The sequence below is a fragment of the Perca flavescens genome, chromosome 7, assembly GCF_004354835.1.
Source record: "Perca flavescens isolate YP-PL-M2 chromosome 7, PFLA_1.0, whole genome shotgun sequence".
Taxonomy (NCBI): domain Eukaryota; kingdom Metazoa; phylum Chordata; class Actinopteri; order Perciformes; family Percidae; genus Perca; species Perca flavescens.
This window is the reverse complement of record NC_041337.1, coordinates 20,746,087-20,761,127: the sequence shown is the minus strand read 5'-3', so window position 1 is coordinate 20,761,127 and position 15,041 is coordinate 20,746,087. Positions and strand designations below refer to the sequence as shown.

Here is a 15,041-nt window from a genome sequence, read left to right as displayed (position 1 = left end):
TTGCAGGAAACAAGGTTTATACACAAATAAGTGGATCCAAATTGTAATAGCTACTCCAGTAATTGGTGTCTCTTTCACACACAGACATGCCCAAAACTTTAATAAGAAAGGATCTCCAACTTCATTATTGTTTGGCAAAATGGACCATGCAAAAGTTTACCCTGAAGACAAGTGTGTCCCTCTGCTGCTGATCTCCGAGCTCTCGCCAAACCCTCGCTGAAGTAGGAGAAACCCCACTTTTTCCACAGCTGTGCTTTAAGAATTCTTCCCAACTGCTTTTACAGGTTTAGAGGGCCAACAGCATTGTCCTGTTAGGGCACATAGTTTTAATTTATTAACAGATTTCTTTTGCAAACAGACATGTTGTCAATGCACGAGTACAGACCGTGGAGGACAGCTCAATAAATCGTCCTTCTTTTTAGCAGTTAATAATCTTTTCACCAGTTTTAAAAAAAGAGCTGATACTTTAAATATCTGCACATACATGTCTTCAGATGAATTACCACAGCCAAAACAGCAGATAATTGTAAGGTTGACACAGTTTCTGGGTGTCAAATGGGACGTTCATGGGGGGTTAGAGGTCAAACAAGAAAATTAGAAATATGGTTGCGCAGGCACATTGTACACAAAGTGGGTCAAACAACACTGCAAAGAAACATTGTGTAAAAGTGAAAAAAGGTGTAGTTTGAGAATACAGCACACCTGCTGACGTACTGTAATAGATCCATTTCAATATACAGTGCACACCAAGATCGTAGAGCAATACTATTAGCAGCAACGTTACTGAGCATAAATGATACATCTACCTCTGCAGCATTACTGTCCTCATGCCTTTAAAGGTTTTTTAGATACCATTTTTTTTTTTTGAAACGTGTTTGCAGAAAGTAAACGTTTACTCGGACAGTGGTGACTGGATATGAAAGTTCCTGTTCAGACTCTCAGCAGAGGTGAACAAGTGTATATATTTTTTTTATCCTAACAGGACAGTTTCGTAAAGATAAAAATGTACCAAAAACATACTCATTTACTTACAAAGTACAACTATAAGGATTTGGGGCATGTTCCAACCCTGCTAACCCTGTTTCCAAATTGTAGAGCCATGAAGTAATGCAAATTGCAATTTGCATTAGATGTATCAATCCAGTAATGCAAATTGCAATTTGCATTAGCTGTATCAATCCAGTAATGCAAATTGCAATTTGCATTAGCTGTATCAATCCGGTGGCTCTACAATACAGATAAAGTGAACTTATTAAAAAAATTTAGTAGCTTCAGTTAGTGAAACATTATTGTCCTATATCTTTCTCTTTTATGTCATTTCATTTATTTATTTTCTGTTTGCTTGACTATTTCATCCATCAAGGTAAACCCAAATTCACAACCTGGGGCCTCCAACTATAACCACAGCCTTGCTTCAGCCCTGACGAATTGTGAGATTATAAATGCAGCAGAGTGTTTAGCTGAAAGCTTTTGTTTTATAGCCCGCGGAGGCATACACAAAACCGTTTTATTATTGTGGGGAGAAACAGTGTGGTCTTACCGTGTGTAGCTGTGAGCTAGTTGTTATCTTCACTTCACAGGCCTGTTGCATTGTGGCCGTCACTCAACTCCACGCTGCTGGGGAGGCAAAAGGGATAGCAGATGTGGAAATTCAGGCACACTGACACTTTAGTGAATGTCAAAGAGGACGTCATCTATGCCCTCTGTCATCTGATAAAAGGAGGCCCAACCTGCACTGACATAATGTGGATCAAAAGCTTTAAAAAGAAAAATAACTTTAGAGTAACAGTTGGGAGGGTAACTTCGGAAAAGTTTGATGTGATAAAAATATTTCCCCAATTACAAAAAACTAATTACAATTTAATTTGAATTGTAGGCTAATGAATTTGCTCGGTCAATTAAATATTCAAAACGATTAATATGTTGACTTAAATAGCAAAGAAGTGCATACCTGAAATGTCATTCACTCCTTGACGCGCTCCAGCCCCAATTTTCAATTAGTTTATTTGGACGCGTAATTTAGGGTTTTCTCGCTCCGGCGTCGCAGGAAGACGTGCTTGTTACCGGTGAGGGACTTTTTGGCAGAGAGAAATTGCTGCGGGACCTTGTTCTCCGGGGATGACCGTGCCATAACTTTGCCTCTATGAGCCAGACCCTCTGAGTTGCATATCGCATCTCAGCCTCAACATCGCTGCTCTGCTGAGGAGCCGCAGAAAGCAAAGCCTTCACTGAAGAGAGCCACGTGACGCAGACGTAGCATTGAAGCTCATCGGAGAGAAAAAAAAAAGCATTGCAGTCAAAACATCAGAGCCACGCACCGCAGACTTTACTCAGGTCCTGGTCAAAGGAGACACACTGCACTATACCCCGCAGATAGGGAATCATGTGCGCAGGACAGCCGTTTATTTTGACCAAACAGTCCTGCAAGGAATTTCTCCGATTGGCATACCTTTACACGGAGTGAAATCTCCCCCGGTGCATAAAAACCAGCATACACCTGGCACTCCACGGTTAGCCTACCTGGTCCCACTCACTCATCCCCATCCCAGGGCGCAACTAAGTCCCTTCATTTCCTTCTGTCTTTGGCCAATGAGGAGGGTCTCCACATCCAGATGTTAGCTAGGCCCATGTCTAGTTATTTATTTTATTTTGGTGTTGATTGGTTAGCCCTCTCTCTTAATAATAATAATAATAATAATAAATTGTATTTATATAGCACTTTACACTTTACAGTAAAACCAGCACACATAGCACATTAAAAACAGATAAGCAATAAAACCAACACATAAAACAAGCATAATGAAAGCAATTTTGTGTGTTTTGAATGTGTCCAGGTCAGTACAGTCACGGATGTGTATGTGTATGTAAGTAGGGAGTTCCAGAGGGAGGGGGCTGCAATGGTGAAAGCTCTGTCACCCCAGGTACGGTTCTTACACCCATTTTCTTCCAGGAATCGGATTACAGACTCATATGAGATCAGATATGTTTATGGCACATCAAGCAATTCAACTCACAAATTACCATGTAGGTGACCCTTCCCTAAAATCAATATATTGTTCAGCCAAATATGACTTCAGTGGCTGCACAGTTTGCAATAATTAATGATTGCAAACTCTAAACCTTTTGTTCATTTCTGGGAAAAATGTCACGAAGCTGCTAAAGATGAAACCACAAAACACTGAGAAAAAGAGAAAATAATGAATAGCTTAACACAGAAGAGGGCAACACAAAGTCTAGTTAATGTTTATTGAGGGTTGTTTTTCTGTGCATGACTGCCTTGAACTGAAGTATATGGATGTTAACAAAAAGACACACACACAGCATTACCTTGGCTAGAAATAACATGATACAGAGCCTAATTTGTACAGGACATCAATAAAAAAACATTACCTGACAGATTTCTCTCTCTCTCTCTCTCCATAAATAAAAGAAAGGAATCTCAGTTCATGTATTAGAAAAGGACCATATATGTTTAATTATGGGATAATATAGAAAGGACAACAGACATGTGGAAACACCAGATCTTTCTCAAAGTTAATTCAGATTGTGCGATCATACTAATGTTCCTGTTGACATGTACATTTCTTTACAATAAAAATTCCTCAGTGAGTCGTGTTGTCTTCAAGATGCTATCTTGTGAACTGCTACTGTGATGGTGCCATGACTCCTCACCAGAATGTTTCTACAAAACAAACAAACAGAGAAAAACTATTTACTGAGACATTCGCCTGATGAACAATCATAATTGATTAGTAATGACCTTTGACTAATAAATCAAATCAACCTGTTTGTCATTCACCTCTAATATTATGTTTATGATGCAGTTTGACTAGTTATTGTATGACTGATCAATACTACACTGATTTTATGACTATATACTAAAATTATATTTAGTACCGTCACATGGGAATCAATTGCCATTTTTTCATATAAATGTACTATTTAATAAGAATAAATATTATATAATAAATATATATAATAAATAAACTTTACTTTAAACACTCAATAAAATAACATGAGGATTAACGGTCTGTCATATTTGTTTTGACATTTGATATCTGTCCCAGTCATCAAGTCATTGATTTACACCTTGTTGAGAAATAGTGTAATCTTACCATACTTAGAGAGCAACCTACAAGTCACAACAACGCAGTGGGCTCATCTACAGTTACCATAACGACTAATGTTTAAAATGGTTTCTTACTAATAATAATCCAATAAGTATTGGTGTAATAATAATAGTAATAGTCACTGATACCCATGAACCAGAAGAGGTTTTGTAATGTCCAGACGGTGGCAGCATAGTCCTGCAAATGAAAATAAACTCCTTTGCCAAGACTTGGAGCACAGTCGCTCAATCTTTCATTTTTGGATGTCTTTTAACAATTTTTCCTAGATTTATTGATCTCCCCAAGTGTTCATCAAGACCACTACGGACCGACTCCTTAAATTCACTGAGAAAAAGGAGGAGATCCAAGTCAGTCAAGCAAAAAAGACAAAAGGTTGTGTCAGCGCTCACCCTGACTCAGATTCCAGACACACAGTCGGACTGTCTGTTGGGTCTTTAGAAAGAGCGCCAGCTTGTTTGGCCAAAACTGACACAACACCGCCATGTTCATCAGACAGGGAGCCGCGGCCTGGTGGTTGTGAGATACAAAACAGTGTTACTGTACAGAATCAGAATAAGAAAAGGACTTATTGCCAAGTAAGTAACACTTACAAGGAATTTGCCTTGGTTGTTGGTGCATACACAGACATATTAAACATTACTATGAAATAAACAATAATTACAGAAACGGAAACAAATATGTACAATGCAACTGTTAGATTACATGTTGGATTAATGCAGGCCACATAAATCCTCGTAAAAAACATAATTTGTTGTTTTCACATTTTGTTTTTTGTACAGATTAAACAAACAATATACTGTATAAAGTGTTAACCAGTGAGTTTTTAGAGGCTTCTTGTTATCTTTGGACAGAGCCGGTCTGTCTAATTCTCTCTGTTTCTTTGAGCTAAGCTAAGCTAAACCAGCTGCTGTAGCTTCATATTCCTTGAAGAGCATGCCTGCTGATGTTTGGGATGTGTAACATGTGAAATGTTCAAAGTTGTATTTCCATATATGTAGCTGCTGTAGTTGGACTGGATATGGTCTGCAATTAAACGTTGTGGTTTATGTGACCAAATACATCTCTGACAACAACAGGTAGTTTTGGTTTTATTGTCTTGTGTAGTTTTTCTCATCTTAAATGTATTTCATTAGTCAGGTGAGAAAATCCCAAATGGAAAGAAGTCCTAAAATGATACAGTGTTAGTCAAGTCAATTAATTTGGTGATATTCAGTACTGCTCAGAAAAGCTGAGTATCCACATTACAGTTGTCAGTGAGCATGTCATATGCTATAGTGACTTTGTTACTTTACTTACGTTAGTGATGCTCACAAATAACCTCACTTTGTTATTTTTTTTTTTAGCAGCAACGTTACTGAGCATATTGCTCGACCATGTTATTTAAGTAATTCCTAGTAACAAGCAATTATTAACTTTGTGAAAAGTATTGGCCTTGGACTAATTAGGACCCAGGTTGGCACAAAAAGACCAGCAGTAAGTTTTTTTGTGTACACATTTAGAAATGTGCATTTTGCAATTGTATCTAGGGTAATTTTAATGATCTTTAATGAGGTGATGGAGGGGATTTACATTTTGTTTTTCTTAATACTTCCCTTTATTTTTCTATCTTCTGTTTTACATTACTCTTACATAAGGCGCTTAGTGTGAATAGGGGACATACCAGAAAGTTGAACATTGACAATAAGAAACCAGTAAATAGACTGTTGACACTGGTGTTTCTATGACACAAGTTAATTTAGTTGACTGTAGAGAATATTTGACTTTATTATTGGGTTAGGTCTCAATGTCAGATGATTTTGGTGTCTTCTGTTATAATGACTTATTTAAGCCTTTGCTGTCTTGGCTTAAGCAATGATAAAAGGGACATAAAGTGCTGTGCTGAGAGAGAATAATGTGGTGATTGAATGTAAAGGAATACTCCACCCCAAATTGTTAATTTGTATATTACTTTCCACGTGTGACCTTGAATTCTTTAAGAAAACTTTATTTTTGACCCATTCCTCCATGGTGAAAGAAGAATCAAAAAAAAATCTTGATAACGCCCTATTACTCCAATGCATCAAAACTACTGCGTTCACCATCGAGGCATACAACAAAAACAAAGTTTTCTTCAGGAATTCAAAGTAACATGGGGTGAGTAATTGATATACAAATTAAAATTTGGGGGGGTGAAGTATAGGTTGGGGGTAATTTAATGGGAGCTAACAACAGTTTACCTGATGGTCGGCTTGAACATTGGCGATGTCTGATAAAAATGTACTTTTAGTTGAATGAACACTGTAGCTGGAGGAAGCACTGAATCAACAGATTGCATCACACCACACTAATCAGCATTTGTCTGGCTCACACCTTCTCAAGCTTCTAAAGAATTGATTAGGTCATTGCTGATTTAGCATAAATGTAAAAGCGCTAGAAAGACGTATTGTTTAAACAACTTTGAGAGCCATTGCCAGTTGAGCCAGACATGATTAAGACAGAGAACGAGTATTGCTGTAGTTTGGAAACAATCGACACCGTCTCAGTAAGATCCTGTGACCGGGTGTAGCCTCAGGAACATACAACTTTTCTTTTGAGAGACATCTGACCAATAGGGGAAGATTTCATTTGAGAAACCACCCAGATGTAGGGGAATAAATGTATGATCCGGGGAATGTCTCAGGACTGTTTTTATGTGACTCCAAAAGGAGAAGCATGATATCAGTCCGCTGTCAGCTGCAGTGTTTTCATGTTTTATGTTTAATTGTGTTTTGACTGTCGTTTTCATGTTGTTTTATTAAACCTTTTGCTTAACTTTCAATTCGACCCCAGCCTCTCCTCCTTCCTCCAGAAATCAGAACGAACACGTCTTTTAGATATTTCTTAACAGGTTGGTGTGAATACATTTAAGCAACATGTTCCTATAAATCTCAGGTAGAAAAAGTAACTTCTTACAGCCCAGGTTGTGTCCTTGTTGATCCGTGCAAAGCACACCGACAACTGCTGGATTTTTCATGCTGCCAACAACACAGACAAAGAGCTTTCAGTCGTCTTTAACGTCCCAACAGTCAAAATACGAACTCAAACAGAGTGTTGTATTAACTTACGTATCATCGAGATGTTGTTCGAGGGTCGACTCCATTACTAACAATCGTAAATAACTGCAAAAGTCAAATTCTGTGTATGAATATTACTTGTTTTGGTTGTCTGCTTCCTCAGTTTCCGGTTCAAGTCAGCTGATCGTCACGTGCACTAAGGGTCCCTGCGAGGACTAAACGAAGCGCGTATGATAAACAAAACAAGAAAAGGGACTGCGTAATACTTGTAGGCAAGCACATATAGTGTATCATTAGTTATGTGTACGATGTGTAGTTATATGCATGCAATGTACACACACACACACAGACACACACACACACACACACACACACACACACACACACACACACACGTATATTGTTTTGCAAGTTAGTGTCTGGTCTAAGACAGACCAAATATATTAGAGAACACAAACAACTCTCTCCCAAATCCCAAACCTAGAGTGCTAAAACTCAAATTTGTGATGTCATCATAGTCTGGATCTGCTCCAGCCTCCATAGGCAACATATTGGGAAAGATGTTATAGATGACACTGAGAGCAGCCAGGGGAATGTTTTGAGTATATGGGTACATTTTCTGTTTCAGAACTGAAAACACTACAATAGAATAAAGCTCAGTCAGGTATAAAGAAGAAAACAAAATCAACAAAGTCTTCCATTAATTATCTGTGGAGTAGCTCCAGACTTCATACTTGATGCCATCACAAGTTTGAGACTCACTTCTAAGGGTTCTGTGAAGTAAGTGATATAACTTTTCCTATTTAGGTGGTGTTCCTCTTTAAAGCTATAATTACCAACTGGGTAGTGTTTATATGTCCTCTGGAGATTTCATATTCTACTATCAGTATTTGATATATAAGCTTAATATAGGCTGCTGAATATCACTCCTGGCTTCTTCTATGTGGCTAGGTCCTCATTCCCTAAAATCATTTTTTAAACTGGATTAGTTATAAAATGAAACCCTGCCTCTATATTTCCTCATGTCACTCTCTTCCTCCCCGCCCCAGTGAGAAAATGATTTGGATATTCAGAGTTGCATAAATATAAAATTAGATTACTTGAGTTAGTTATTTCCTCCTGATTATATACTAATCTTTATTGATAATCTAGTTCCAAAACAGCTTTAAAAAGTTATTTGGAGAAACAATAAGTCCTTGTTTGACACTCACCATATAACCCATAATTGAGAATTAAAATCATCTTCAGCAACAAAATCAACATTAACATCAGATTCATCATAACAGGCTGGTGCAAACATCTTTCAGCATGATAAACAATTGAGCAACATGATGTGAACTTTACCAGTGCTTGTACTTTATTGAACATAAAATATAGTATTAATATTATGAGTCTAAAGCAGGGACCTTGTTTCTCACAGCCTTTTGTTGATAGATTTTGTGTGTTCTTCTAAAGTTAGCTGGAGGCCACTGGGCTTACCTCTGTCCATGATTTCTGCTGCCTGTCCCAAGACGGCGAGGCATCAGTGCTCCTGCTGACAGAGCAGAAATGGGTGAATGTAATTATTTGGCCGCTGCATTGGAGGAATCCATCACCTGCGCAGAAGCAGGGTAATGTGCTGCTGACTAACCCATGGGGTACACTCTCATCCTCTCCTCTCCCTCTCCTCTGCGCTCTCTCATATTTCTCTCCTCACAGCTTAAATCAGAGCCAGGACGCTTCCTCTGACAACCTGCTGCTCATCACTGTCCAAGCACGCACGTTGGCAAACACACGTACAAGTTTACACACACACACACACACACACACACACACACACACACACACGCTATTATTTATATATTTTAGCACACAATAAGAATCATTTATCATATTCCGTTATCCATCAAGTGACACTTTAAACAATAAGCAATGACAATGAGGTATAATTAAATACAATTTTATTGTAGCCCAATTTCACAAATCACAATCTGTACATCTTAAAGGGGTGATAGAATGATTATATAGGGTATTTCACACTGTTCCTTAAGGTCTCCTAATGGGGTATGTAACATTGGTTGGGCTGAAAATGGCCTGGTTGATATTTTATTGGCCCTTATGCATCCCTGTGTTTTGGCCCTATTTCTAACAAGCGCTTTTCTTCCAAATATGATATGCTCATGAATATTTAGATGAGCTGTGCGCTGATTTGTTGAGCAAAACCCCATACACACACATTGGAGACGAGACAGTAGGTCTCTTTCAGGCACTGCAATGTTTCATTACCAAATTCACTTCTGAGACTTTTTTTATGCGAGAAATCAACTATATAAAGCTCAATTATGGGCCGTTTTATGAAAAATTTACGGCTAATTGCAAATTTGGTAAGACGTGTTGGACTTTAGGAGCTTCACACAGTCTGATGAGAAAGTGGGGCGGCTGCCGGCATAACTATAATATATTTACAGTTTGAATTTCGTCACAGCACTTATATCATAGCTACCCCAAGGTCTTACAAAAACTAGCTAACAATTGTGTCCGATTTCAATTTAAGGCATTTTTGTGAACGCAAGGGGTCTTGTTAGGAGGAGCAGCTAGCTAGCTATGTGTCCCATTCAATACAATGGGAAAAGATTGCGGCTAGCTAGCTACACTTTCGGCATAACTATAGTATATTTAGGGCCCGAGCACCGACAGCGGCGAAGGCCCTATTGAACTGAAGGAATTATTATTATTTTTCTTTCTTTCTTTCTATTATTTTCCCGTCAAATTAATTGGCTTTTTGAGGGGCTTAACATATTCAAAAACTCACCAAATTTGGCGGGAAAATTTACGTATTTTAAGGGTTCCGGGAATAGGCGCACAAAAATGGCTCGCTAGCGCCCCCTAGAAAGTTAAGAAAATTGAGCCCCTGCAGTGCGTTTAACGTAGACTCACGAAACTTGGTACACATATGTAACATGTCAAGATGTACAAAAAACTTCATTAGAGTCATACCCGAAACCCAACAGGAAGTCCGCCATTTTGATTTCAAAGTTCGAAATTAGTGCGATTTTGGCCATTTACACATGTCGTACTTTAACGAACTCCTCCTAGAGATTTCATCCGATCAACTTCAAACTCGGTCCATGCCATCTTAAGACGTTAAAGATGAAAAGTTTTTAAAAGAAAAACTTTACGTCATAGGGCGTGGCCGTGGCAAGGAGCGGCGTCCGCCGGTAACCCAGACGCGCGCAGAGGCGCGAGGGCCCGTCCATCGCTGCTCACAGCTTTAATTACACTTTGAATTTCGTCACGTCATGTATATCACAGCTACCAAAAGGTCTTACAAAGCTTAGCTAACAGATTTCAATTTAATGCATTTTTGTGAATTTCAGAGATCTTGTTAGGAGGAGGCTAGCTAGCTCTCATTGATGGACTCCAGCTCACCGCGGGCTCTATCAATGAGACTCGCGGACAAGAGGTGTTTATTTTCCCGATCATTTGTTTAAATAACTCAACACACATATCCATTATAAGATTAACTGGAACCTGCGGTAAGAGATTGTGGGCGTAACAAGCTCGCTGACCGCGCTCTCAGTCACACACACCGGCCATTTAGCAGGAAGAGGGGAGGGAGAACAGCGAGCTGCAGGCCCTGGAGCTCTGTCAGGGCAGCGGCGTTTGGTAGTCCGATGTAGCATCCCAGGCAACACCGGCCGCTGAACTCCGACACACATTGCAATTAGCCATCAATTTTCGTAAAACGGCCCATATTTGAGCTTTACATAGTTGATTTCTCGCATAAAAAGGTTTCAGAAGTGAATTTTTTAATGGAATAGCAGAGATCTGCGCGATATAGATTCAGAAGACTGCCTAATCTCAGGTCAGTTGTGTAGCCTATGTAAATGTTGGGGCGTGACAAAAAGAGAGACTAGAGCCAAATGAGGAGGAGCCGCCGAGTTGACGTCAACTCGGTGGCTCGTTGAGATTTGCCCGTTTTCAGAGGCAGTTTCAAATTGTGAGATTTGCAGAGGAAAGAGGTGTCAATGGGCTTTTGAGGTTCTATGTATGTCCTATTTACCGGTACCCACCAAACCAGTCATTTTTCAACTATGACAAGGTAAAATCGGTTTTGCATTTTATCACCCCTTTAAGAAACTTTATTTTCTTTGACCCTCGCATCAGATAAGAAAAACTCACCCCAAAAAACCCTAACAGGGGAAAATGGTAACCTCAGGAAGAGGAACTGAGGAGGGATCCTTCTCCCAGGATGGACAGACGTGCAAAAGAATTGCGTTTATAGAACAGACCAGCATAATAAAATTACAGTATAAACCAATCCAATCCAATCCAATCCACTTTATTTATATAGCACAATTTAAACAAACAACAAGGTTACCAAAGTGCTTCACAGAGATAAACATATAAAACAAAAAGGAACAACAAAATAAATAAAATAACACTAACAATGACAGCGACAACGAAGACCACAACAGCTCTCACGGTGAATCAAAAGCCAAGGAATAAAAATGTGTTTTTAAACGAAATTTAAAAGTGTGGAGGGTGGGCGCACCTTTAATGTGTGGTGGTAAGTCATTCCACAGTTTGGGAGCAACTGCTGAAAAAGAGCGGTCGCTAAACAATCCATATGCCAAAATGATACATAGAAAGTGAGAGGAGAGAGCGAGAGAGAGAGAGAGAGAGAGAGAGAGAGAGAGAGAGAGAGAGAGAGAGAGAGAGAGAGAGAGAGAGGGTTTAGTAAGGAGTCTGAACCATATTATTCTTTCTCTCAAAAAAAGACCAAATATGTTAGTGTCAACATTTAACAAATACTGTTATAACAGTAAGATCATATGTATCACACTGATTTTAGAGTAGCTTGTGTGATAAAGCAGATATGTTATTGACCTTATAGGCCTTATTTTCTCAGTGTGAATGAACTGCAGCTGAAGTTGATAGCAGCTGTCACAATACATGGCATCCTGGCACACATATCCCATAATAAAATAAGGAATATCACTTTCCCTCCTTACATGAAGCCCAGTTCATGAGTCAGCCTATGGTAATTTCAGTAAACTCGTTAAATGGCTTTGATGTTGATTTGTCTTCACACTGATAAATATCTCTGGATTTCATGGCACCTGTGCCCTTTTTCTCACAAAGAGGTGTCAGATTCATTTTAGTTCATATGAATGTCATCACTTGTTGAGTAGTTTTGCATATTTTTTGTGTTGGCCACAAAACCACTGAGTCATGGAAACTCTGTCAAGCAGCTGTATGACCAGACACTATATGTAAGTGCACAAGTAGAGGGGACTACTGGGAGCCTCCATCATCCGTCATCCAGATGAGTAAGATGACGAAGCTATTAAGGAGACAGGCAGAGAGAGGGCGTGGGGAGATCTCAGAAATGGCGAGGGAGGGAGGGTTGGGTGTGGGTCGGAGGTGGATAAAGAGAGGGAGAGAGTGTGCCCCCCCACCCCCCTCCCTGAGGAGTTCTGGGAACCTTCAACACTGACTGGAAAGCCGAGGATCCAGTGTGAGGTGCCGGACAGACCGTTAACAGCTGTTGTCCAGTGTTGTGGGTGTTGATAGAGTCCAGTTCTCCTGTTGCTGACATGGGCTTCAGGGCGGTGCTGCTGTCCTTCCTCCTGGTATCTCTCAGCTGCTCCAGAGGAGCCATCATCACAGGGGTGAGTGAGAGGCTTCTGGCTCTGCTGCACACTGTTGAGTCATTTTTATTCTGGTATTATATCAGTTTATTACATTATGTTTAATCTGTTTTTGTTTTTAATAAATGACTAATCACTCCATTTACTCTTTTGAGATTAAAGTAAACATTACATTGCTATTATGTTCTCTTTCTGTGATTGTCTTATTTCCTTTTGAAAATGAAAATATGTGATTTCACAAATGACTTACTTACTCGGGCTGAAACTTACAATTATTTTTTATTATTGCTTAATCTGTAAGTTATTTCTTTTGATTAGTCAATTAATCGTTTAGTCCGTAACATGTAGAATAATGACAGATGCCCATCAGAAGTTTCCTAAGCCTAAGGTGATGTCTCCAAGTTGCTTTTTCTTGTCTGATCAAAAATATTGAATTTAAAACTATATAAAACAAAGAATAGCAGCAAATTCTCACATTTGAAAAGCAAGAGCCAGCAAATGTTTGGCATTTTTTCTTGATAAATGAATTAAATTAAGGTATTATTACAATGGGCAAATTATTTTCTTTTGATGGATTAATCGACAAATCAAATTGTTTCAGCAGTAATTCTGTCTATGCATTGGGAAGTGTGCTGTACGTGCAGTCAAACCTCTATATAGGTATGTAGTATGTTTTTAATACTATCTCTTGCCTTTTGATTTTTGGTGCGCTTTTCTCATATTCAAACTATATGCAAAACACCTATTATGCAAACAATACAGTTCACTTTTCTGGATAATTAAAAAAAATGTATTACACATGACTGACAGGAGACCACATCCTCCTCCGCTTCAAGGCCAATGGAAAAATGAGAGGAAATTATTTCAGTCCTCTGATTGCTATTCATTTGTAAATGGATTAGGGAGATGACAGGCAATGGATAAAGTGGCTTTCACTGTTCGAACATGAGAGGGCATCTCTATTACGATAAGTAAAAATGAAATAGATTCAAATATAAAAAGGAATCTCTAGGAGCATAAATACAACTTAGTCACTGGCAACAAGAAGAACTCTTCTCGTCTGTCACTTTTATTATCTTCCGTCTGTCCTTTTCCTCCCTCGTCTCTCTCTCTCTCTGTCCTGCAGGCCTGTGAGAAAGACGTGCAGTGTGGTTTTGGTTTTTGCTGTGCTGTCAGTCTTTGGCTGAGGGGCCTCAGGATGTGCGTCCCTAGAGGTGTTGAAGGGGATGAATGCCACCCGTTTAGCCACAAGGTGGGGAGAAATGTGATGTCACTAATCTTCGGCATAATGCACACACACACACACACACACACACACACACACACACACACACACAGTCATATGTGTTTTCTGTGTTAGTGGAAATTCAGATTATATCAAGCTGCTGTCAGGTTGGCTGAAGCTTTAGAAAAACTGCTGATAACTGCAGAGACTATTGATCTTCTCCAGAGTGAACTGACCAATCAGAGCCATACATCACTTTGATCATCTGGATATGGCAACAATTAGTTCTGCTAACACCACATCCGTCTCTGAATTCAGATTTTTAAAGACTTGCAGCTCTACTTGTCAGCTGATGAAGGATTTAAACTGTCAGATTATTCCTCCCCCTCCTTTCCTCACTTGCAGGTGCCCTACCCAGGGAAAAGGCAACATCACACCTGCCCCTGTCTCCCCCACTTGGTGTGCACCAGTTACGGTGAAAGCAAGTATAGATGTACTGACGACTTCAAAAACCTGGACTTTTAACAGATGCCCAACATTCAGATGAAAAAGAGCAGAGCAGAAACAGCATCCTGAGTGAAGACATGAATAGGGTGTGGATCAGAAATGCATATTTAATCTTCACTGGCTGTATTCTTTGTGTGTGTTTATACTATAATACATAGTTTGGATTCTATCAATACACACATCAAGGACAGAAACGAAAATGTCAAGAGAGTGTAACCTATTAACAAGAGCCACAGCAGACATCTGACACTTTTTACTTAAAAAAACAAAGAAGGTATTTGTGAAACAATTGAAACATTTGCTGTTTTGTTTTCATGTTCACTTTATGGTAATTTATCAAGCAAAATGTATAAATATTATTGTCGATGAAAGTAGCCTATAATAACAACATTGTTGTTGGATACTTGCTCTGTGGACCTTTTTTGTGTTCAGTTTATGTTACTTGATTAAACATAATGTGTGTTGATGTCACGTGGTTTTAATCATGGTCTGATTATGATGAAGGTAATGTGCA

General features: G+C 39.1%; 3 protein-coding genes across 5 annotated transcripts in view; 1 reads left to right on the top strand and 2 right to left on the bottom strand.

The window, feature by feature from the left end:
- slc16a4 (solute carrier family 16 member 4) overlaps positions 1-2,249 on the bottom strand; it is a 30,393-nt gene extending 28,144 nt beyond the window's left edge. For 2 of the 3 annotated variants that reach the window (XM_028584146.1, XM_028584149.1), the window contains exons 1-3: positions 1,952-2,249; positions 1,541-1,617; positions 161-308 (exon numbers count right to left, since the gene is read on the bottom strand). The gene's annotated coding sequence lies outside the window, so the exon portion shown is untranslated. The remainder of the gene's footprint in view (positions 1-160; positions 309-1,540; positions 1,618-1,951) is intronic. The other variant, XM_028584147.1, reaches the window with a different exon arrangement.
- A 978-nt stretch (positions 2,250-3,227) lies between these two features.
- Positions 3,228-7,380, bottom strand: lamtor5 (late endosomal/lysosomal adaptor, MAPK and MTOR activator 5). Its single transcript, XM_028583400.1, has 4 exons — positions 7,214-7,380; positions 7,062-7,123; positions 4,520-4,637; positions 3,228-3,682 (listed from the first exon to the last, which is right to left on the bottom strand). Exons 1-4 carry the CDS (start codon positions 7,246-7,248, stop codon positions 3,622-3,624), a joined length of 276 nt encoding a protein of 91 aa, XP_028439201.1. The 5' UTR covers positions 7,249-7,380; the 3' UTR covers positions 3,228-3,621.
- A 5,361-nt stretch (positions 7,381-12,741) lies between these two features.
- Positions 12,742-14,852, top strand: prok1 (prokineticin 1). The gene is made up of 3 exons (XM_028584031.1): positions 12,742-12,816; positions 13,922-14,047; positions 14,426-14,852. Exons 1-3 carry the CDS (start codon positions 12,742-12,744, stop codon positions 14,543-14,545), a joined length of 321 nt encoding a protein of 106 aa, XP_028439832.1. The 3' UTR covers positions 14,546-14,852.
- The last annotated feature ends 189 nt before the right edge of the window (positions 14,853-15,041 follow it).